Source organism: Carex rostrata, chromosome 5 (genome assembly GCF_964058835.1).
Source record: "Carex rostrata chromosome 5, lpCarRost1.2, whole genome shotgun sequence".
NCBI classification, from domain to species: Eukaryota; Viridiplantae; Streptophyta; class Magnoliopsida; order Poales; family Cyperaceae; genus Carex; species Carex rostrata.
The window spans coordinates 10,948,121-10,972,915 of NC_135922.1; the positions used below are offsets into that span (position 1 = coordinate 10,948,121).

General features: G+C 34.2%; 1 protein-coding gene, 2 long non-coding RNA genes and 5 other non-coding genes across 19 annotated transcripts; 6 read left to right on the plus strand and 2 right to left on the minus strand.

Moving 5' to 3' along the window:
- Positions 1–203: 203 nt before the first annotated feature.
- Positions 204–8,247, minus strand: LOC144554641 (DEAD-box ATP-dependent RNA helicase 48-like). Of its 8 annotated transcripts, none has more exons than XR_013511682.1 (6): positions 7,766–8,241; positions 7,480–7,609; positions 5,121–5,662; positions 3,731–4,515; positions 3,199–3,413; positions 204–522 (listed from the first exon to the last, which is right to left on the minus strand). XR_013511682.1 is itself a non-coding variant. In XM_078302960.1 (5 exons), the coding sequence occupies exons 2-5, from the start codon at positions 5,161–5,163 to the stop codon at positions 3,357–3,359; spliced, it is 282 nt and encodes a 93-aa protein (XP_078159086.1). In that variant the 5' UTR covers positions 5,164–5,665; positions 7,480–7,609; the 3' UTR covers positions 3,032–3,356. The 8 variants fall into 8 exon arrangements, 3 of the variants coding, with proteins under 3 accessions (XP_078159086.1, XP_078159085.1, XP_078159087.1); XR_013511683.1 differs by lacking the exon at positions 204–522 and adding an exon at positions 535–865; XR_013511681.1 differs by lacking the exon at positions 204–522 and adding an exon at positions 1,598–1,663 and having other exon boundaries at positions 1,694–3,413; positions 7,766–8,247.
- A 2,800-nt stretch (positions 8,248–11,047) lies between these two features.
- LOC144554492 (uncharacterized) lies at positions 11,048–15,421 on the plus strand. Of its 5 annotated transcripts, none has more exons than XR_013511618.1 (4): positions 11,048–11,477; positions 11,892–13,710; positions 13,931–14,190; positions 14,835–15,421. It is a non-coding gene; the product is annotated as an uncharacterized LOC144554492 (long non-coding RNA). The 5 variants fall into 5 exon arrangements; XR_013511617.1 differs by having other exon boundaries at positions 13,969–14,190; XR_013511615.1 differs by having other exon boundaries at positions 11,892–12,465; positions 12,735–14,190.
- A 147-nt stretch (positions 15,422–15,568) lies between these two features.
- LOC144554877 (small nucleolar RNA snoR127) lies at positions 15,569–15,688 on the plus strand. The gene has a single exon (XR_013511802.1). It is a non-coding gene; the product is annotated as a small nucleolar RNA snoR127 (small nucleolar RNA).
- An 88-nt stretch (positions 15,689–15,776) lies between these two features.
- On the plus strand, positions 15,777–15,896 carry LOC144554888 (small nucleolar RNA snoR127). The gene has a single exon (XR_013511812.1). It is a non-coding gene; the product is annotated as a small nucleolar RNA snoR127 (small nucleolar RNA).
- An 89-nt stretch (positions 15,897–15,985) lies between these two features.
- LOC144554878 (small nucleolar RNA snoR127) lies at positions 15,986–16,105 on the plus strand. The gene has a single exon (XR_013511803.1). It is a non-coding gene; the product is annotated as a small nucleolar RNA snoR127 (small nucleolar RNA).
- Positions 16,106–16,192: 87 nt separating this feature from the next.
- On the plus strand, positions 16,193–16,312 carry LOC144554884 (small nucleolar RNA snoR127). Its single transcript, XR_013511808.1, has one exon. It is a non-coding gene; the product is annotated as a small nucleolar RNA snoR127 (small nucleolar RNA).
- An 86-nt stretch (positions 16,313–16,398) lies between these two features.
- On the plus strand, positions 16,399–16,519 carry LOC144554881 (small nucleolar RNA snoR127). Its single transcript, XR_013511806.1, has one exon. It is a non-coding gene; the product is annotated as a small nucleolar RNA snoR127 (small nucleolar RNA).
- Positions 16,520–19,977: 3,458 nt separating this feature from the next.
- On the minus strand, positions 19,978–22,643 carry LOC144554599 (uncharacterized). The gene is made up of 3 exons (XR_013511661.1): positions 22,409–22,643; positions 21,271–21,363; positions 19,978–20,269 (listed from the first exon to the last, which is right to left on the minus strand). It is a non-coding gene; the product is annotated as an uncharacterized LOC144554599 (long non-coding RNA).
- Positions 22,644–24,795: the final 2,152 nt, after the last annotated feature.

Consider the following 24,795-nt stretch of genomic DNA (forward strand, 5'->3'; position numbering starts at 1 on the left):
TTTCTGGGTTTTCATATCCTATTTTGTGGTATTGTGTCAAATTAAAATATGGTTGACATCTTAATTGACCAATTTTGTAATTAAGTGACATCTTTGTCCAAATAGCTAGATACCAACCTTTTAGGGTCTGTAACCCTAACCGATTTAAACTGTAAACATAATAAATCAACACTTTAAAACCCAAACAAATCAAGTGAAACAAATAAAAAGCCAATAAATTTTCATCATTTCAGTAAGAAACTTATCAAATCCATATTGTAACACTACTACAAAGATATTGTAAAACTAGCTAATCGACACTATAAATCCTGACAGGTCAAGTAAAAAATAAAATCAAACAACGATAAAATTGAGCCATTTCAATAATAGATTTCAAAATTATTACACTAAAGCCTTTTAATGCACTGTAAATAAGTACTAAAAAGAAAAACAAGTACAAAAACCATGCGGATTTTGCCTCCTAGTGTCATCGGACGCCTCGCCACTTGTTTGACTGAGAACTTCGAGTGAAACGCCTTCCGCCTGAAAATGGATGTAAAACCCTTCATAGAATCATGTAAAACGCAATATCAAATACTGTAAAACCATGCCTCGTACTCCTCTGGCCGCTCGTTTGGTAGTGGCCGACAGTTGTTGTAGATTCCATCGGTTGCGAGAAAGAAGAGCACGATCTTCTTACCGCTCCTCAGGCGACGCTGTATCGATGCCTAGCCGACCTTCTCGACCAGGATCACCTTGAAAAGGTCCGAATCCATGCTTTCTTCAAGCTCGTGCAACTTGAAAGGACGCACATGACATGAGCAAGAGGTGGAGAAGAGGCAGAGGGATGAAGATGGGAGACAGGTGGCCAGAGAGAAAGCATCATCTGGGAAGGGTTTTAGTTTTGTGTGGGAGCAAGAGAAAAAGATATCTAAGGAAATGAGAGAGAACTTGAGAGATCGAAAAAGTTATTTATATGACAGTTAAGAAGTCTTATACGAACATTTGGGTAAAAATTGGATACAAAAATTGGAGTAGAACTAGGGTGCTCTTAAGCTCACCAAAGTTTTGGTGAGCTTAACTCTAAAACTCATCAAATTAATTTCAAATGACGAATCCAAACCGTTGAAACCCGCCTACCTTACGTGTGATGCATCTACATGTGAAATTTTTAAACATTCGAATTAATTTAGTATAAAGTCAAGCGGTCAAAAAACGTTCAAAAATGAATGCACTAAAATTAATTTATTAACCTTCTAATTTTGACCGCTTGACTTTATACTAAATTAATTCGAATATTTAAAAATTTCACATGTAGATGCATCACACGTAAGGTAGGCGGGTTTCAACGGTTTGGATTCATCATTTGAAATTAATTTGATGAGTTTTAGAGTTAAGCTCACCAAAACTTTGGTGAGCTTAAGAGCACCCTAGTTCTACTCCAAAAATTGAGTACTAAAACATTTTCTCTTTTGAAAAATATAAAATTTGATCTGCAAACACATTTTAATATAAATATCATGTTGAGCGATCTGTTTGGACTTTAAAAACAGAGATAATAATATGAAAGCATAATTGTGATACAAAAATAATAAAGCATTTGAGCCCTCCTCTTTACCGCATATTAGAGAAGAAGGTTTTACGCAACTAAATTGAAAAGGAGAACAGGGTTTTTCGCATCGGCCTCTTCTTTTCAAATGTTCATCTGATTCACCTCTTCTTTTCAAATGTTCATCTGATTCACCTCTTCTTTTCAAATGTTCATCTGATTCACCTCTTCTTTTCAAATGTCTAGGCGAGGTATATATATATTTTTTTCTATTTCTTATTATTTCACGGAGTTTGTCGTTGTTTCTATTAGCGAAGCTACATTTAAGCTTCCAAATTGAGATTATTTCATAGGTGGTTTAATCTCTTTTCAGCATGGCCCTGTTCATCTCTTTGCTTATGAAATCTAACATCAACATCGTTGTTGTAGGAAAAAAGAAAGAAATAGAAATTGGAGATGAGCGTCCTCTTGCGGATCCAGCCCATCCAGACTTTACCATTGGTTTGGCAATAAATGGCAACCACAAATCTGTGGACTTTATTAAGGAACCTGGAGATGTAAGTGGTCCACATGTAAAGTACTATACTTCATTAGAGAAGTTTAATGTTGCATTAGAAGATAAATTGAAGCACACAATTGTGAACGGGTTTACAGTATTGACACCAGCTCCTGCAAAGGGGCAGCTTGTGCCCCTATTCAAGGTTGTATTGCGCTTCGAAAATTTTTCGAAAAATGAATCAAAGCCTAAAATTGAGTTGCTGCCTCTACTGTTTAAGAAGCATGATGTTTATTTTGTGGGGTTTAAATCAGATGAAGGCATTTGGTATGAGTATACTGCACAGGTCGGTAAGAGAAATTATATAAGGGGGTCGAAAAATTTACCATTTACTTGTAGCTATCTGGATAGATACGACAATAATATAGGAATTCATAAAATTTACATAGATAGTAGAATACTTGAAGCGATGGTTACAAATCTAAAGGCACTCAAGTTTGTTCAAAAGGGCATGAACATATCTTATCACAAAATTCAAGAATTTTGTGATATTATTTGTTTATTCATTAGCGAGACCACTAGATTTAAAATGGTGCTAGAGTTTATGAGTAAAGCCATGAGAGGTGAGAATATGGATTCCTTTGGAAAGAAATTGGAATGGCTTATTAAGCAATGGTCTTCAAAATCAAAAGATGCAAAGAAGTTGGATGCTGAAAAAGAGCTACTGAAGCAACTAAAAACAGAAATATCTGTCATTCTGAACTGAATTCCATATCAGTATTTGTTTAGTTGTTAGTTGTTTAGTAATTTAGTAGTTTAATTTGAAAGTTAGTTGTTTTTTGGATACTAATGTTAGCTGAAAATGAATGTTTATTTTGGTTTATCTTATATTTTATTAAACTGTGACTATTTTGCCCTCCTGAAACTGTGACTCTTCTGACTGATGAAAATTGAGAGAAAAAAAATGAAGCTAACATTGCACAACAACTACTATTTAAGAGAATAGGTACCAGCACCTGCCAGTGGAAATTGCACTTTATTTGTGCAGCATAACCAAACATTCAAAAAAAAAAAAAAAACTAATATGAAGTACCTAATTTGATAACAAGCAAGATACAGATAAGCTAAGAGAATAAACAACACAAATTTAGAAAACAATTTGACATGAGTTTACCTGAATTACAAGGGTAACATCAGGATAGTTAACCCCACGAGCAGTGACATCAGACGTAATTAGAATGAGGCGGTTGGACTACCTAAACTCGTCAGATATGCGGCTCCTGTAAAGTTGGGCTTCCTTCAGTGTATTTCTCTCACATTCAATTTAAGATCTCACAGCATTATAAAAGTGAACTCTGTCACCATTGCTGTTGTGCAAAAGACAACTACCTGGAAAATATACTGTGCTGTCAGGTTCTACATGTTCATTCAATAAAAATGCTCATGTAGAAACATTCATATCCCTGCACTGCATAAGAGAACCAATAAAATTAACACTTGTCCATTTTTTTTTTCTTCTTCAACTACCCAAGATATGCCATTCAGTTCACAAATTTAAGTCTAGGGTACGTAATGCTATTAGCATACATCAAAGTAGATGAGGCGCTTGGAGATGGAAACTAGTAGATAATAAAGAAACAGTTGGAAGAAAATAGGCCAGTAGCATCAGGGAAAAAATGATAAATAAAAAGGAAAGATAAGTATACCTTATAATTTGGTTCTTCCAAAATATGTTCTAACAAAAGCCGATAAAGCATATTAAAATGCATCTCATGTGGTACTACCAGACATGACTGGGGCACCTGCAGAAAACTAATAGGTCAACTCAAGGATGCCAAACATATTCTCGAGAACATGAAATCACAGCAATAGTGTTATTCTTATTTCTTATAACATCCAATTACTGTGTATACCCTTAAAAAAAAAAGAAAACATTTCCCAATACTTAGTTCTAGCTCAATTTGTTCGAACTAAAAAGAAAAAAATAGGAAACACCAAAGTATTACTCGTGTCCCCCTCATTAAACTTCATAGGACAGTGGGTCTGGAGATTTTTCCAAAGAAGGGTTGTGCAAAATACTTTTAAGCTTGATGTTTCTCATTTTGTAGGGATGTATGCGGTAATTCAAGATTTGGCTGGTACAGGTGAAATCATCTAAAAGAAAGGTTGGCATTGTTTCCGGTAGATTAGAGGTAACAGCACTAAAAAGAACACACAATTGACACATAACTTCGTCAGAAAGTAATCAAAAGCTAGATTTACAATTTTAAAAAAAAATATCAAAGAAAAAGAAAAAAAATTCTGAAAATGCTTTTGAGAGCAACAATAATTTAAAAGATAACTCCTTGGAAGGTAGAATTTATCGTGAGTCAGATTCATATTAGCAATTCCATTTCTCTTCAAACCTCTGCTAGCTGTGGTATATTCTTAACAGACTTATCGCCTGCTATCGACATGTTAACTGGTTCACATCCTTCCAATGTCCACGAACCTATAAATAAAAGATAAAAATAATCATACATAGAACACCAAATGTTGCCCTTCCAGTTGTGGTACAGTGACTAAACATTCACAAATACTCATCAAGTAGTTGATGAGTGCTGAAGAAAGAATGTGACAGCAACAGGATAACAAGAAACCCAATATCCACCGAGTATTAAGCTTTTCATTTGGGACATCTAGCTTCAAACTTCGGAAATCTAGCTTAAATTGGTGATAATACTAAAGACATAGACAAAGTTCCAGTTAGAACACACATCGAAACGGATCTCCTCATCATACAGGTTAAGCCCACTATATAATTACGTACCAACTGGAAACTAAGTTCCAATTTCAATATCATCTTTTTTTTGTGAGGTTAGTTGCAGGTGCATGCCAAAAATATATATATATATATTAACAAAAATGAAAAAGAGTAGAATAAAAAAAAATCAAGCTGCCACCCGTTCCCCTCTGAACCACCTTATGATAATTAAACATGAACATAACTATAATTTATACTACTGACTGTTTTATGGTTGAATTTCAGATAAGTATATCTAGGGCTTAGACAAAAAAATTTACTTAATTGAAAATTTTTATATACATGAAACTCACATTTTAGCAAATCTATCCCCTTCCCTGTTAGACAGATGGCCATTCCGTCACTTTCTGAATCTACCTCAGATTGGGCTCAAAATATGTGGAGATGAGAGATGCATTTTGGCAATAAAGGACAGTAGCACGCCTTTGCTGCTCTTCTAATTTGACCAATTTGACCCAATCCCACCGTCTTTGCTGCTCTTCTAATTTCTTGGAAAACAAAGAACCAGCTGACGCCCTTGATAAACAGCGAAAGAGCAGATGGAACACACCTCACTAGAAGGGTTGCACAGCAAATACTTGTTCTTACAAGAAGACCTGATTACTCTGACACATCGCAGGAAGACATGATTGCTCTGAAGAGGAGAACAGCAAGAGGCGACAAAAGGATAAATTTGGTCAATTTTTCTAGTGGGCCCGCTTTTCCTTCAGAGACACCCCGATTTGGAGAGGACAATTTTCGCCTGTCCAGGACAACAAAGTAACTCTCGCTACTGTTTCGTCTGGGCCAGGATCACCAGATGCATCAGATCCAAATACTGCATGTTTGAGTTCTTCTTCTGAAAAAAAGGCATTTATAAATTCAGGTTTTCTTGTGCTGTGACTAATTCATTAGGACTCAAAAAGTGAGAATCTAAGAATGCACCTTGTGAACCAGAAACCCCTAACAGATTTTTGTAAAAATAAAAAAATATGTTGTTCTATGGTTGGCAATGAATCAGTGAGTGTGCCTTCTATATCTTATGAAAAAAAAACATGCAGTGTTGAGGTCCCCTTCTTTAAGCCATTTTTGTTTAGATCTGTTTTTCCAATAGATTTCTTCTTCTAAATAAAGTGTGTGAAGAATTTTTTTCCAAAGAACTCATTCCCCTTAATTTGCCCTTGGAAGAAGGTCAACACTTAGCCCATTTGTTTGGTTGTAAGCTAGCTCAGTTACCTCTTAAATATCTCGGGGTACCCCTCAGTAATAAGAAGATCACAACTGCACAGTGGAGATTTGTCCTAGATAAATACAACACTAAGTTGCAAAACTGGGTAGGATCACTATTATCAATTGGTGGGAGGATAATGCTCATTAATGCCCTTGTATTTTTTGTCCTTGTACAAATTACCAGACAAAATTAGAAAGCAAAAATTGACACTATTAGATGTCGATTTCTGTGGCAAGGGTCAAGTGGCCAAAGAAAGAAATATGCTCTTATCGATTGGAACACAGTGTGTTTAGACAAAGAACAAGGAGGATTAGGGATTAAAGACTTAAAAGCAACGAATACAGCCTTACTTGTTAAGTGGCAGTGGAAATTGCACAATGCTTATGATGGTCTTTGGAAACAAATCATCCACAGTCACAGTTATCACCTTTTTAGAGAGAAATTTTGAAGCTACATGCTTTGGGGCAAAGTAGTACTCACTACTTAGTAGGTAATGGAAAGTCCATTAAGTTTTGGAAATATATTTGGATTAACAACTGCACATTAGCTACTTCTTATCCTTACTTGTTTCAATACTGTACTAATCAAGATGTGACTACAGGACGTGGTTTTGACCCAAGGGGAGCACATACATTTCAATACTGCACATTAGTACAGCATTTCAATACTGTACTAATCAAGATGTGACTACAGGACATGGTTTGACCCAAGGGGAGCACATACATTTCAAAAGGGGTTTACATGGAATTTTACATAAGGAATGGCAAGAAATGCTGGTTTTGATTCAAAATCAATGCTTAACAGTTGATCCTGATACCTTCTCCTGGAGTTGGGAATCTTCTGGCCTATTTATCACTCAATCTGCTTACAAATTTCTAACTTTTAGGGGGGTCACATTGCGTAATAATTTTGTTTGGTGGGATGTACGAGTCCCTCACAAAATTCAAGTTTTCATGTTTTTACTTGCTAAGAATAGAGTTTTAACAAAACAAATATTACGGAATAAAGGCTGGCAAGGGCCAAGTCACTGTGTATTTGTCTTCCAGATTGTACAGAGGAAACATCTTCCAATGTTTTTCTGAATTTCCCTTTACTGGCCCAAATTTGGCAATGCCTAGGGGTGCGCCAGCAGGCATACCAGTAGTGGACCAGTATCTCTGATTTACTGATATATGCTTACACACTCACAAGCAATGAAAGAAAAGGTTTTTTTTTTACTAATAACAAGTGCATTATTCTGGTCTATTTGGAGAGTAAGAAATGACATCTGTTTTAATGGCACCCAGGTGCCAACAAATAGAAATATTTTGCTGACAATATGTTCGTTTGTGTCTTACTGGACAGATCCTTTGAAGGAAGCAATAAATTGTGTGTCAAAACATTCTTCTAGTTTTAATATAGCTGAGCATTGAGGCATTTTTAAAAATAAAAATAAAAAATACCTGATAAGAGACCAATGGAGGCTATGCGATCCTGTCTCCTTGCCTTCCTCATCAACTCCTTGAGCGACACGTGCACCTCGCTGATATCTTTCGTCCCCAAGAACCTTCACCTTCATGGCACACCCAACACCTGGAACATGCCAAGCGAGTTGAGATCAATTTTGGTTTCAGTTTCTGTGTCTGTTTCAGTGTTGTTATCAATAGCGGCTTCAGTTTCTGATCTTCCAGATTTTGAAATCAGAAAACTTTTTTGAAGATAAAGATCTGGTAGATACAGAACAATTACCACCAGTAGGCAGAGCACATCCCCTTAATTTTCCACGAGCACTCAGAAAAATTGTCAAAGAGGTAGATTAGCAGATCCCAATATTGTTTTGAAACCTGATATGGTGTATTCGGAGAGCACGGAATAGAATTTATTTGGGGAAAAAAAGGTGCATACTTTATCAATTCCAAAAAAGGTGGATCCTTTATCAATTATGGCACGAGAATGAAATTAGTGGAATCAATTCTAAAAGATGCATCGTGGATGGAATCGCTATCTCCATCGCAACTCAAAAATGGGCGAGCACAGGGCTATCAGACCGGAGGCAGAAAGGGAGGAGGTTGTCATCGAATCTGTGCCAAAACAGGTCTCAAAGTGGAAGGCATGGCGAGCCCATCTCATCTGGAAGCGGCGGCCGGAGGAGAAAACGAACTCACAGAACAATTCGATTGGATCAAGTTTCTCGATGGGAAAATTCGATGTGATGGCCTATTCTTAATTCTCAAATAGTGAATTCACAACCAGTGCAATACCTGACCGTGTAGAATGAGATCGGAGTCGTTCGTTTTAATCCGGAACGAATCTCAAAACGGAACTGCAATATTCCACAACACAGGGAGTGCGTATCCTCTGAGATATCTCAACTTTTGCGTGACCGACGTGTCCGGTGCCTATTCGGGGGTGATGTAGGGGTCAGTATTATGTTGCTTTGAGATTCGTGTAGAACGTATTTCAACAGTTGGGATTTTCCATAAAGTCACGTAAAGTTTGAGATATCTCAGAGGATACGAATTCCAACAGAGGTCTCTGGTTGGGAAAGCTGGATCAAGTATGCATGCCTCATCCGTGCAACTTTTGTATTCTGCAAAGTACAAACTAATTAAGTGCTTCAACAAAATATCTACACGTAATGTATGTATAGAAGATCTAAACCCTGGACCATGTTTTGATATTTTCTAGCATTTTCATTCTGTGTAAATGTAGAACGGTCCGTTTTAACCCATCAGTGATTACAAAAAAACCCGCTGTACCATTGGTAACGAATAGGTTGCCGCACAAACATGAAAACTTCAGATCAAAACACAGCGGAGAGAATCAGATACCGGAGAATGCGTATCCTCTGAGATATCTCATATTTTGCGTGACCGACGTGTCCGGTGCCTATTCGGAGGTGACGTAGTTGGCAGTATTGTTTGAGCTTTGAGTTTCGCGCAGAACGTATTGCAACGGTTGAGATTTTCCAAAAAGTCACGCAAAATATGCGATATCTCAGAGGACGCGAATTCGAGAGATTTCCATCAACATTAATTAATTAAAAGGTAAATGAGGTGCATAATTTTAAAAGTGATGCTTCTATGGGAATTTTTTTGATAAACCATAATTAAAAAAAAATGATCTTTACTGATCCAGTATAATTGCTTCTTTTTTTCAAAAACCAGAAGGACCGGAGGAGCCCTCCGGTCTCAAATTTTTCCTTTCCTCAAGACCGGACGAGCCCTCCGGTCTTAACAATTTGTCACATTTTTTTTAATTGATGGTGCGGCGGACTGTGCAGCGACTCATTTTTTTTCACTTTTTTTTTTCAAGACCTAGAGGTTCCGGTCTCACCAATTTTTATCCTTTTTGGTGCGTCGGTGCGGTGACTGTGCAGCAACTGTTCCGCCACGTTTTTTTTCTCTTTTCTTTTTTCTATAAATCATCTTCTCTCCCCTCAGTCTAACATAAATTCAGAAAACTTAATCTTGTAAATTTTTTCTTCTCCGTCATTTTAAGCTGATAATCAAGCTCTACTGAAATATTGTGTTGTTACAAATTGGCCTCTTCTATGTTGGTAGTTTTCATCTAAAGATTGTAGTAAGTTTTTTTTTTCAATTACAGTAGTTATAAGATTGTAAAATTAAAAATTAGTTACTAAAATGGCTAAATTTAATCGCTTTGGATGGTATGGATTTGATATGTTAGGTTTTACAATGTCGATGAGTTTTGTTTACAATTTGTATGTAGTAGTGTTAAAGTATGGATTTGATCACTCTATAAAATTGCGAAATAAAAAATTTTAGAATCTTTTTCTTTTTATATATATGTTTAGGTTTTAAAGTATTATAGTGTCGAGAAGTCTGTTTTACAGTATGCATGTAGTAGTCTTAAAATTAAAAATGATATCGATGATTAATTGTTAATTTTTCTTTTCAGATAATGTCTGGAGTAATAATAAATGTTTATCATAGATGCGAAATTTCAGACGCACCGACCTGCACATTTCCTGTTACTAACTCAACAATTACTACATAAATCATTTATTTATACTACAATTACTACATAAATCATTCATACAACTATACACATAAACTATTTTGTTATACTAATTGCAAATAAATTACTACATAAATCAATTTTTATACTACAATTACAACATAAATCATTTATTTATACTACAATTACTATTATACTACTAAAAAACAAAATACACATAAACCATTTATACTACTACAAAAAATATACATAAACCATTTATTTATATTACATGCAAATAAATTACTACATAAACAATTTATTTATACTATCGGTATAACTAGGGCTGCTAAAAAATAATGTACAAAACTACCGGTATAACTAGGGCTGCTAAAAAATAATTTAGTTCGTGATTCGATTCGGGTTCGATTCGAAAAATGTGTAGATCGCAATTAATTCGATTCGAAATGGGTTCGGTTCGAAACGAATCAAACCAGGTTCGGTTCGAAATTAATTCAAACCAAACTCAAACCTAAGATAAGTTCGGTTCGGTTCGGTTCGTTGCCACCCCTAGGTGCTACACCAATTATTGAATTATTGATCTGTGGTGCGGGGCTACACCAATTATATTGTAAATTAATTATTTAATTAATTATTTAGGCTATGTGCGGTGCTACACCAATATAATTGTAAATTAATTATTTAGGCTAAGACCGGACCGGCCATCCGGTCTTGAATTATTTTAAACTTTTGGATTCTCTGTGCCACCCGAATTATAATACAATTGTACTGGATCAAACCGGTTAAAATTATGAAAGACCGGAGGGCTCCTCTGGTCTTGAGTAAAGAAAAATTTTGAGACCGGAGGGCTCCTTTTGTCCTTCTGATTTTTGAAAAAAAAAAAGTAATCATGCTAAATTAGTAAAAATCTTTTTCTTAATTATGGTTTATCAACAAAATTTCTTCTATGGACCGCTGCTACAGGAGCAAATATGGACCAACGAATTAGAACCGTTGATTGATTAAAGGGCAAAATTTATAGTACAGAAAATTTAATTTGTTGCATCTATTCGCCTCCAGTGAATTCCTCACTTCGCCAACACTCTCCTCTCCTCTCCTCTCCTCTCCTCTCTTTGCCACTGAACCTCTTATCCACCACCTATCTTCGCCCCTCCGTGCCCCCTGACCCCTCTTCGCCGCCCCTTCTCTCTCAGACACAGGCTCTCCTCTAACCCTCTCGCTCACCACCTGACGAAATCCTAGATTCCGAAGAGCCGAGAAAAATTAGGTCTCACCACCACCACCTATCTTCTTCTCCCTTCCGCTTTCTCACTCCACCAGCGCCTCTCTCTCCCTCTGACAGTGCTTCGCGCTTCTCTCTTCGATTAATAAAGAAAACATTGAATCATTTTATATTGGTCTTTCTACATTGAAAGCTGCCATAACAAACTTTGACGAATCTAATAAACTGGGTGAAGGTGGATTTGGTGCTGTTTATAAGGTCCTTGTACAATAGCAATCTTTCAACTTAATTAAAAATTTTGCAATTATCCATATAATAATATTTTTTCATGTTTTACTCTATGAAGGAAGAAAAGTCCTATTTTTAGTTCTTACCATTTTATCCTCAATATGTCATTAGCAGCAATATATATTTCTCAAATTCAAAATAATGTTAGACTACAGTAAAGACATTTGTCTTTTTTTTTAAACAAAAGGAACCTTTTTTGTTAGTATTATCCAGTTTGTACCATCTTCAGACCTGTACCGGTTAATTGTGCCAAGTAGATATAAATTGTTTTCGAATGTTGGTCTTTGTTTGGTAAAATTGATGATGACTTGATGGTGAATTGTTTCGCGAGGGATGTAGTATGGTTTATGTATTTGCTATTAACAAGTCCTAGTTGTGTGACAGGATGATGAGGCTGCATTGCTACAGCAAGCTCTTGCCATGTCAATGGATGATGTACAGCCCGCATCATGCATTACCACTACTGACTCAGATTTGGCTCTAGGTTAGTTTATATGTCTACAAATGATTGATTTGTTTGTGAGGCACTGATTTCACACTACTGATAATTGATTGGTAAAGTAAAATTAAAAATAGTAAATTGGCACCAGTTGGAGGTTTCAAGGGAAGCAGCTGGTAATAGTTTAGCATAATTTGAAAATCCCAAAGGCCTTTTGTGAAAATAGATTACAACCTTGTCTGATCTTGTGTTTTTCTGAGAAAGAGAGTTATATTTTGGCTGTGAATTGTAGTACTAATTCTGAAGAACTTTATCTGGTACCACGAGTACTGTTACATGTGGAACATTCAGGATGTCTATGATGTGTGTAATTATAGTTTTAAATATGAGATGTTTCTCTTTTCGTATGAGAACATCGAAGGTTCATGAGCCGGAACAAAAGGCATTGTTTTTTTGTGCCTGAGAGATGCCATGGTGATAAATTGGACCTGAGAGTAGATGCTCTTCATCAATACCAGGGTAGGCAAAGTTAACTAAATTTATTCATAATGAGTTCATGTAATTTGGATTCCAAAATTACGATTGTTTTGCTTGATATCAGTTTAGTTACTGCATAGAGGAAAAAAAACAGTTTAAGCACAGTTGGGAGAAAATTGTCAAATATTATGAATTAAATTTGACGAGTTGCCGATTGTCTAGTTGGAAGTGTTTCCAAAATGTTGTGCTTATTGCGGATAGGAAAAGACATTACAAGAAAGAGTTTACCTATTTTTATATAAAATCCTCAGGATAAGTTGCTAACTGGAAGTGATGATGATTATGAAGATGAATGGGGCAATGCAAGTAGAGGTGGTATTAATTTCTTGTCTTTTGGTTATTATGCACGATCGAAGTATATTTTATGATGCTTGGTATATCTTTGCTTAGATAGCTTCTATACTGAATATGTACAATATTTTTGTATTTCAGACCTCGCAATTCTCTCGCAAGTTCTCACAAAATCTTTCAATGATTGCTCTTGTTTCTTGTTTATGGACATAAACAATGGGTCTAAAGCACTAAAACCTGATCTTAATCTTTCAATGACCTTTAAACAGTCCCCTAAGCTTAGCCATCCACTTATACCAGCAATCAACACAAGCAAACTACAACAATACCTAAACTGGTACTGTGCATCCCAAAAATAGCCTCCAATTGAAGAAAAAATGAAAACACTGTTTCCAGGTCGAATTGGACAAAACTGTTATATATGAACATAGAGGACACTCATGTGAACACACTGAAAAAATAATTTCTTGATTTGGAATTTTCTACGATTTATAGTGATTTTTTGAAATCCAACTTTTGAAAATGAGGCTAATGCAGAAAAACTGCTATCAGTCTGAAATTTGTCAGTTAGAGAACAAGTAGAAAACCACTTGTTCATTTTAGCTCCTGAACCATGAAAATTCTGATATTAAGTAGGTACGAGGTTCAAGTATTGCTGGTCATTTTCATATAATTAACTCCTACTTTGGCCAAGTCAATTAATCACAGTAAAATTGTGAAATCAGGTTGTCAGAAAGTGGACAGCAGCTAAAAATTAAATTACCAGCAGAAATATACATTTAACATATAATGTCATATCTTTACAAGTATGGATTTATCAAAAATTGATGATTTGAAACCTTGATGTGTCTTTTACAATTTTGATGCAGTAGATTCCCATAGTGTAAGGCATTACAAACCCAGAAAGTTAGTTTTGAACTGTAAAGGAGCTACAAGGTACTTTCTTTTGATTCAGTAGTATATATTTTGTGCTATCACTATCACAATTACTAAGCATGGGGTTTTAAACTGTTACTGAATACTTTGTGGGTCTGAAACTGAAATCAAAATGATATGAATTAGCTATATAAGTACCACCATCTCCTGACTTGAAAATCATAAAACACTACATCCAACAGAACCAGATATTAAAACAAAAAATTATACATTTTTATAGGAGTGATGCTTATGGAGATCATGTTGACATGTTGACAGTTTAAATCGACTGTTTGAACTTTGAAAACAAAGCTATTGATACATAGTACGGACCGATCTGCGCTATGCATAATACCATAGATCTCGGAGCTTCAGACAGAGGAGCATGACGCATTCGAATGGAGAAGTCTCCGTCTCTCCGTTTGATGGCGAGAATGAAGGGATGACGAAGCTGGAGATGCTGGAGTAGTCTGTCCATGGATTTGTTGATCTGACAATCTGGTAAGGTTTATTTAATCTTTTTTCAAAATTCAGCGTCATCAAGTTCAATGTGACAATTTATTAATGTTCTAATTAAGCTTGCTTGTGAAGCTTCATGTAATTAAATTCTGATAAATTCAGAATGATAGCATATTAGTTAGCATTGCTGAAGCAAAAGGTTTCTGAGGTGCTAATACCATTATGTTCTACTCCCTTATCAAGCAGATTGCCGATTGGTGTTGTAGGTTAGGTGTTTGCTGAAATGCCTCTGTTGGAATGTGTTCTCGGTTTGGACATGTTTTGTTTACTGCTATCGTGTACTAGTCAACTGGTTTAATCTTCATCCTAATCTGTTCAAACTGGCTGACTTTTCACTTAAAAGTAGTGAATATATATACAAAAATTAACCCAATGTAACCAGTTAGCTTGAATTTCACATCAATTTTCTTGAATTTAGGGTATGCTAAATTAAATTCACATCAATTTCTAAATTTTGAGTATCTTCAAATCAATCATGTTGTTTGAACCATACTGGTTTATTGATCTATTGTATGCTTGAAATAAGGGCAAGATGGATTTATTAATTTATTTCAATGAAGGAAATGAAATGTGTTCCTAACTCGTACACCTATAGTATTCTCATAAACGGACTATGTTGTGTGCAGAAGTACAACAAGGCATTTCTCTTCTGGCAAGAGATGCTAAAGCTGGGTTGATACCAAATTTGGTGACACATACCACTATGATATCAGGTCTGGCAAAGGCTGGTAATATGTCAGATGTAGTCAGCTTATTTGAATGGCTCAAGTCAAATGGGGATGTGCCTGATTCGGTGAGTTACAATGCTATAATAGAAGGGACGAGCAACGCAGGGAGAGCGGCTGACGCTTACCGGGTTTTTTAATGGTCTTATTGGATGCATTGCACAAGACCAAGGTTTACAGGAGGCTGCTATTGTTGGTGCTGTGTTGAGGGAGATGGCTAAGTCACGGCATGCTTCCAAGTCCTTGTAAATTAATTAATTTGTGATGTGCATTGGAATATTGGAGTCTTGATTGCACAACACTTTTATATTTATAGTGAGGGTAAATCAACCCTATATGATTTTTAACGAAGAAAAGGAGAATTAATTTGGTTTAATTCAATTTTTTTGTGCTGGTGTATTGAAGATTTGAAGCATAAGCTATTGCTTCGGTTGGTCATGTTTTCACCATCATGCTCTCTTATTAATTCTTATGACCACTTTGCTTCATTTTTTTTTATTCAATGGCTCTTAATTCCTCTTTATTGTTTTTGAAGTTATATTTCAGATGTTTGAGTTCTCAAGTTTTACAAAGAACCACAGTAATGCCTTACAAGTATCATTTACTTCTTTAATCATTTTTCAAGAAGGGTTATGCTGGAATGATGAAACTTAGCCAAATCAGAAATGAATTGTGCTCCTTGAGGCTTCTAAGCTTCGAGTTGAGGTGCGAATCACTGACGATAAATCTTGGGATTGGTTTATTTTCTGACGAGGACCCTCTTTCCTAATTTTGACAATATTTTGTCTGTGTTACAAATTATCATTTACGAGCTTCTTTAATTATTTTTCAAGAGGGGTTATGTTGGAACGATGCAACTTAGCCAAATCAAAAATGAATTGTGCTCCTTGAGGCCTCTAAGTTTCGAGTTCAGGTGTGAATCACTGATGATAAATCTTGAGATTGGTTTATTTTCTGACTATGATACTTCTTTCCTAATTTTGACAGTATTTTGTCTGTGTTACAAAGTATTATTTATGTACTTCTTTAATTATTTTTCAAGAGGGGTTATGCTAGAATGATGAAACTTAGCCAAATCAGAAATAAATTGTGCTCCTTGAGGCTTCTAAGCTTCGAGTTGAGGTGCGAATCACTGACGATAAATCTTGGGATTGGTTTATTTTCTGACGAGGACCCCTCTTTCCTAATTTTGACAGTATTTTGTGTGTTACAAAGTATCATTTACGAAGTTCTTTAATTATTTTTCAAGAGGGGTTATGCTGGAACGATGCAACTTAGCCAAATCAGAAATGAATTGTGCTCCTTGAGGCTTCTAAGTTTTGAGTTGAGGTGTTAATCACTGACGATAAATCTTGGGATTGGTTTATTTTCTGACTAGGACCCTTCTTTCCTAATTTTGACAATATTTTGTCTGTTTTACAAAGTATCGTTTACTTCTTTAATTATTTTTCAAGAGGTGGTTCTGCTGGAATGATGCAACTTAGCCAAATCAGAAATGAATTGTGCTCCTTGAGGCTTCTAAGCTAAAGAGTTGAGGTGTGAATCACTGACGATAAATCTTGGGATAGGTTTATTTTCTGACCAGGACCCCTCTTTTGTAATTCTGATAATATTTGTTTCAGTTTTTTGTTTCTGTAATTTCGACGTGGCTTTATTTTTTACCTTTTATGTTCATTTTGTTTCTTGGGAGAGTGCAAACTTTATAGGTTTGAGCCATGACTACAGAAAAGGTCTGCATATTTCTCTCCAGTGACCTTTTATTGGAAAATCTAGGGCTTATCACATATTTTGTGACTCTACTTATCATGTCCCTTTGCAAATCCTGAAAAAGATTTTTTTTTTTTTCCTTTTAGTTATTTTAAAGATGTATTTTTGAATTTACTTCTAAATGTTTGGGAAAAGTGGTATGTGCTCATTGTTAATATTTTTACTAGATTGTAATATCATTTCTAGAAGAGCTTTATTTCTTTGTTTTTTTAAGAAGACGTACTCTGGTACAAGTTAAGATAGATTGAAGCAGTGCTCCTGACTTCTAAGATCGAGACCACTGCTATGTGATGGCATAAATGTGAATGATTTTTTTTTTCGATAAAAGAATGCGATTTTGACTAGTTCAAGAAATTCAGGTTTTCTCCTCCCTCATTCTTAGGTTGTCATTAGCTCGATTTTGACATTAGATTCATTAGGTTTATTGAATTCGTGACTTAGGTTTACAGAATTCTTGTAGATTGCTCGTACATTTATCTTGTTTAATTTAATTGATGCAATAATTTAACTTGAGAACTTATTTAGGGTACACTTATCTGAAGATTTTGACCTGATAAGGGGTACGGGGACAACCGGACTAGTACTGGTATAGAATTCATGCCTAGTGGCAATTTGGAAGTATGGTTACAGCCAAATTCATGTTTGTACTTGAATTCATACATTAGATTTACATAATTCTTGCATTAGGTTTACAAAATTCTTGTATTAGGTTTACAGAATTCTTAAATTTTGATTGACTTCAGTACCAGTAGGTGCCAGCCATTGTGAACCAATTACAGTTCTTTCAAAAAAAAAATCCTTGTAGATTGCTCGTACATTTATCATGTTTAATTTAACTGATACAATAATTTAACTTGAGAACTTATTTAGGGTACACTTATATGAGGATTTTGGTCTGATAAGGGGTACGGGGACAACCGGAGTGGTAACGGTACATAATTCATGCCTAGTAGCAACTTGGAAGTATGGTTACATCCAAATTCATGCTTGTACTTGAATTCATGCATTAGGTTTACAAAATTATTGCATTATGTTTACATAATTCTTAACTGAGGTTTACTAAATTTTGACATTATTTTTTTTTTTTTGTTTTAAACACTTGAGATCATCTTAGATGTGTAGAAATCATGCATTAGTTTTACATAATTTTTGACTGAGGTTTACAGAATTCATGTATTATGGGAAGTGTTGGATTTTGTAAAATCAATGGGGCAGGAGCAAAAATATACGGTGTCTTCGGATTACTAGTTTTTGGTGGAAGCAGTGCTAAATATGATAAGTAATGTTATGTTAAACTTTTTTATTTGCTTTGATTTGTAATAAATGTTGATGAATTGTTAGGTGATGAAAAATATGTATATTTTTTATTTGCAATTCATTTTGTTTATGTTGTTATGATTTATTTAGTTAGAGGAGGGTTCAAATGCCTCCATTTTTTGTGCCTCCACCATGCCTCCAATTTTAAAAGTTTTAATAACTCAAAATATAAAACTTAGAAGTGAAAATAAAACCGTTGGATATGATTTACATCATTTTATCTATGCACGTGTAAAAACTTATGGCATTTCAATTTTGTTTTGGTTGTCATCAAGAGCTTGTAAAAAATGTATTAATGTGGATAATTTTTAGGCATTGATTTTTGAACTTATTGATTCACATAAAAACAAAATTGAAATGTGATCACATCTAACAATTTTATTTTGACTTTTAAGTTTTAAATTTTGAGTTATTAAAGTTTTTAAAAATGGAGTCACAGTGAAGGCACAAAAAATGGAGGCATTTGAACCCTTCTCATTTAGTTATTCTAGTGATAATAATTATGTTTTATTGTTAGACTAAATAATTGATGTGTTTTGAGGTTGTTATGTTTATAGTATATAGAGAATTACGTTATAGATTTATACAATAAGATTTATAGAATTAAAAAAAAATGTAGTTTTTAGATGTAGCACATAAAGGACAGATAAAATTCATAATTTATAATAAAACTTAAATTTATAGAGTTATGGGATAAAGATTTATATAATTAAAAAAAAAATAGATGCAGAATTAATTTTTTTTTTAAAATGATATTTTTTGTTTTTGCCAATTAAAGTTTACATAATTCAAAAATAATTAAAAAAATTTGAGAAAAATAATTTTAAAACAAAATTTGAAAAACAATGTTGAATTTTTTTTTTTAATTGTTTACATAATTTGAAGAAAGATTTACAGAATTTAAAAGTGATTCCAATTAGTTACTAGTTTTGAAAAGTTGTCAGAGATCTTTTAGATGTGGTCCCATTAGTCCTGGTCAAAGGTTCAAAAGTGTATCCAATCAATGCAGTTAAAGTTGTTAAAATTAACATTAAAGCAGTTAAAGTAGAGGTTATTAGAGACCACACAATAATAAAAAGTTATTATGTTTGTATGATTCGTTAAATTAGTTTATATTTTTAGTATTGTAGTATACAAAATCTTGTCACTACTAGAATTTTCACTTTTTCTGAAGGTAAATTTAGTTTTTTCTAAGGGTAAGAGAGGCCGTCAGAAATAAAATGGTGTTTTCTGACGCACTTCTGACACACTTAAAATTTCCAACGGTAGGCCGACGGAAATTGTTGCGGATGGAAAAACCCTGTTGTCCGCCCTTGGAAATGTCTCGTGTCTGCCCTCAGAAATACTTTTGGATGAGCTATGACCTGCCAAACAAATCAAATACTATTTTTTTATTGATGGCCCTTGGAAATAGTTGACCCCATGCTCTTGGAAATGTTTTGGAAGTTGTAACACACATTATTTCCATGAGCTACCTTTGGAAATGTTTTGGTTATTATATTTATATTATTTTATAATTAAGGCCCACGGAAATACTTGGCTACTATACCCTTGGAAATGTTTCATTGATACAGTTAATATTATTTTATAGCTATACTAACTATTTCTGTGAGGCTACCGTTGAAAATGTTTAGCTCGTGGAGACGGAAGTATTTTCATTTCTTGAGATCTCCCTTTGAATGTTGAACAAAACTAAATCACAACAGCAAGCAGTATTTAATTGAGATATTTAAAATGAAACATTTAATTGAAATCTCAAGTATAATTTATTGTGTTTATTTTTGCTAATTGTTTTTAATTATAACTATTAGTGTATCGCTAAGAATTTTGGCAATAACATTTTTGCAATTGGTTAGCCCTCCACATTTTTACTAGCCACAAACATTCAATTAACTTAGAATATAATATAAAAATAATATACCTCATTAATTAACAAAATAATTTATATAACACATCCTAATTAATAAGGAAAGTACTTGAATTAGATAGTGATTTAGTAATATCATCACTATTGCTAACAATAACAAAAGACCTTTGGAAAGGTACTGGGTCTTCTAGCAAACAGTGCTTACAAGAAGGAAATTAACAAAAAAGGATATGTATGTCATTGAGATATTTAAAATGAAACATTTAATTGAAAACATAAATTTTGCTCTTTGGATTTAGCCAATCTATTTAATTTAGATACAAAACATTTTGACAAATGCAAGCAATAGATAAGATCTCCCTTTGAATGATTCTTGTGTAAAGACCTGTTAAAAACCAAAAAAAGAGAGGAAATAGACCATATTAATAATAAAGTAAAAAGAAGATAATAAATGGTATACAAGCAACAAGAGGAAATGGTAGAATTATAAAGTTCATTATAGGCAACCAGTAAGTTTCTATCGGTATAGTTCATCATAACAAGAGTTGACAAGGGAACTCTAGGTTATAGGGCCCACAAATTCATTACTAGTAAACAAGCCTTCTTACCAATTCACTGGCTTTGAATTACCTCACAATATTGGCCACTACAAAACCATGGTTTCATCAAGTCCATTGAACACTGTCAAAGGATTTCTTTGTAAAATAACTATGCTATTGTCAACGAGTTTGGACCTTTGAGCAAATTGATGCTCGTAAGACTTAAATAGGTAGAAGGGGTGTGTAATAATAAACATGTGATTTTGAAATTAAAAAAATAAATAGTGATCTATATATGCACAAGTACACTAGATTAACAAGGTCATGTAAATAAAGTTATTTTCTAATAGAAAACAATACAAGATGGTTAATGTCTTATAACAATTATATCATCTTTTGAAAATACAACATTTATAAAGGATTTATATGCAAATAAGAAAAATGAAGATGAAGATGCAAGGACTGAAATGAGACTATCTCATGAAGAGCATCTTATGATTCTTAATATAGATATTCATTGTTTTTTTAAAACAAAAACACAAAAATGACATAATATAGGGACCCAAGTGTAAAGTTCTCATTTACTGTTCTAACAAGGTCGCATATACATAATGAGAATTTTGATAAAAAAAACTACTGGATTGTACTTGAGCAAAAAAAAGATTAATCAAAAGAGGGTTGTCAATTGCTTTGCTTTGCCTAGCTCATTATAGTTGACAATTGCTTTGGCTAGCTCACTAAATTTACATAAAAGAATGATCCATGTGTGCATATCATTTAGCCTACTAAAAAAAGTACTAATACATACTAACAGAAAAATTTCAGATAAAAAAGTACTAATACATACCAGTACCACAAAGTAGTTGCTTTGAACTCGCAGCAGTGGCAGCAGCAAAGAATTTTCAGTAAAATTGAATTTGGAGTAGATTGAAGGAACTAGCTAGAAAGAGGAAATAGATAAAATCAGTCATATTTGACATATCCCAATCAAAATACCAGTCATACAAACAAGATACTTTTTTTCATCTTGTAATTGATTTTTTCAACTAAATAATCAGATTCCAATCTAGCCTAGCTCCCAACAATCGAATAATAGTTAACAACAATTTTAATTAAGATATTGTGTACTAGTCTGATAAAGACCTGATACAGTGCAAAAGGTAAACTCTACACTAAACAAAATTTGGACCACATTTACCTTGTAATTAAAATAATCAGATCAATTATATATGGATGTAAAGATATTTTAATTAAAATAAGGTTGTTTATTGTAACAAGCTTATCACTTATCAACAAAATAATTGGATTTGAACCCCTAAAAATGGGCTAAATAACATTAGCTATAAACCCTAGATTAATGTCCTAATTTCAAACAAATAGAAATTGCAAAAAACTGATGCCAAAATCCTAACACCAGATCAATGGTAGCGGCCACACAAATAGATCAGAAATTATGAATGGTACCGGCATAATCATCTCAAATTGCTAACCATAATCATCTTACATAAATACCACAAAACTGCATTAAGAAGCTTAAATAATCATCTTAAATAAACTTCATTTACTAAGTTAGGTTGATCATTTTGCCCCAAAATCAGCAAAAGTAACTGAAAAATAGGCTAAATAACCTTAACTAGTTTACCAGAACCAGAAAATAGTTTTCTAATGCCAAATTAGGCATCATAATCATCAACAAAACAAGACATAGGCAGTATGCTTGCGTGTCAGGAAAGAGATCAATACCACCAGAAACTCATCATCATCATTATTTTGTTAGAGTGAGGTTATGGTAAGATGCATATTACATAACAGCACCTGGTATGGACGTATTATAAAGGCCTTTGAAATCTCTCGATTATACAGAAACCAAGTTTTCCCCAATTTGCAACCCTGCATTTACATTGGACTAAACACTCTATTGAACAAATTTCTCTCAAAATTAACAAAGAAAAATAGAAATAAATCACAGGATCGGAGTAACTTACTAGTTTATTGTCGATCTATGGAGTGAAGTTAGAGCCTGGGACTTATTTCTGCTACTTTGACAAGATTTAGGCGTTAGGTTTATCTCCGTGGTTTCGGTAAAGAAAAGAGTGAGGGACGACGCTAGAATGAACCTGGTCGACTTAGTGTAGAGGTGTTGTGAGAGGCGGCGATTTGGTGTGTGATTGGAAGCGAGAACTGATCGGATTTTGGGAGAGTGGAGAAGGGGAGGGGAGTGTCGAGTGAGCTTTTGAGAAAAAAAAACGCTCAAGTCCTGGTCAGCCTCTAGGTATCGGTAGCCGGAGCATCCCCTCAAATATGTGTAATACATTCTATTAACTCTGCGGTTTGATAAGTGCTCCCAGATGCTTTGAGATTCGGGCTAGCGCAGTGTTCAGTGTTATTTGGGCTTATTGATTTGTGCAATGTTAATAGAACGGTTTGGATCCAGTCATTCAAAAATATTTGTGAAGCATTAAAATGAGGCACCGCTTTGAAATGCTCTTCACAACGAGTGCGTATCCTCTGAGATATCTCAACTTTTGCGTGACCGACATGTCCGGTGCCTATTCGGGGGTAATGTAGGGGATTAGTATTATGTGTGCTTTGAGATTCGTGCAGAACGTAGTTAAACGGTTGAGATATTACATAAAGTCACGCAAAGTTTGAGATATCTCAGAGGATACGAATTCCTTCACAACCCCCTCTTTCTAGAGTGCGTATCCTCTGAGATATCTCAACTCAATTGAAATAATTCCCTGAGGTAACATGATCAGTCCATCTCATCTACAGCCGTTCAATTGTAAAAACATATCTCGAGACTCCAATCCAGTGCATCATCTTGGCCCATATTTAAACAAAGATACCATATTACCTCAGATATTATGACTCCTTATCCCACACCCTCTAAACCGGATGGCTCCAGTGAATATCAGGATGATCCATCACCGATCAAACGATTACCATTTCCTTTCATTTCTGTTTGATAATGCATGTACACAAAAAATTATGAAAAAAAATGTAAAAAATAGAAAACTGATTTTTTTGTATATGTATGGTCAAATCAGGTCTACTGTGATCAATTTTGTACAATTTCATTATTATTGATAGCATCAAATTGTTCAAAAAAATACGGACCGTTCATTTCCGCATGAGCAATCAACGGTCGATCTGCAATTAAATGACACGTAATATTTTTTAAAATGATCAAGAGAGAACATGGAATCTTAAGAACATAAATTTTTTGGAGCCCTGACAATTTTAAGTTTCGATCCAACGTAAACTATTTATAGCCATACGATGTTGCTATATTGTCTCGCTTTGATGGATTAGTAAATGAATCTCGAATTATATCAAACTTTAAAACGGTGAAATGAATGTGACACTCTTTCATTTTAACGGTTCCGATTGACCAACGGCTGACTTTTGTCTTCGTTCCTTCATTATCCCACATAGCAGGGGTTCAAGTCCTATGTACATTCTTATATAGCACAAGCCATTAATGAAGGCACATGTAAACACGTCGCCCGTTGGTCAATCGGAACCGTTGAAATTAAAGAGCATTGCATATATAGTCCTGTAGCAAATTTTTATGAAAATTTATTTTTATTTACCTATCCATCAAGTCGACGGAATATCGAAACATCGAAGGGTTATGAACACTTCACGTCAGATCGAAGCTTAGACATAATAAAACTTCAGAATTTTTATATTGGTTACGTTCAATTTTTTCCCTTGATCATTTTAAAACAAATATGGAATAGTTTAATTACAGATCAACCGTTGATTTCGCATGTGAAAATGAACGGTCCGTACATATTTGTTAAATATGGAGGGGCAAATAATGATAAAAATCTATAAAATGGACAATTATAACTATGATTTGGTTATAGAAGATATAAATAATTTTATTTTATTTTTTTTGAATTTTTTCATATGATTTGTTGCACATGCATTACCAACTACATCTCTTTCATATAATTTTTTTTCATATAATTTTTTTGATTTTTTTCTTATTTTCAATTTTGTCATCACCAACTAAATCTGAAAATTATCAACAATACTATATAAAAAAATTGGCTATTTTTCAGCAAATTTACATTAAAGAGAAATTTCATCAATTAATAAATCCACCCTTACAATAATAAATTAGTTCTAAAATTATAAATTAAATTAACACCCTCACAGTTTCATCTGTCCATCACAGAGAGATCCAAGCCCTTTCATATGCGCAGAGCAATAGAAGTTCCATACAGTCCACTATAGTTATTTGCAAAGTGTATTGGTTAGTTTCTATATTTATGTGTGCTGCACAAAGCTGAAACTGCCCTGTTAATTGTTCTGAAATTTCACTTTCCCCCCATCGTAGTGAGAGAACTTCGTCTTTCCC

What these genes read in the sequence shown, in the direction of transcription:
- LOC144554641 (XM_078302960.1), bottom strand. Translation starts at nt 5,163, where the DNA reads ATGGCCATCTGTCTAACAGGGAAGGGGATAGATTTGCTAAAAT. An exon ending in ATATACCACAGCTAGCAGAG is followed by an intron (nt 3,827 to 4,429) that starts GTTTGAAGAGAA and finishes AGTTTTCTGCAG; the next exon opens with GTGCCCCAGTCATGTCTGGT. An exon ending in TGGAAGAACCAAATTATAAG is followed by an intron (nt 3,414 to 3,730) that starts GTATACTTATCT and finishes TATATTTTCCAG; the next exon opens with GTAGTTGTCTTTTGCACAAC.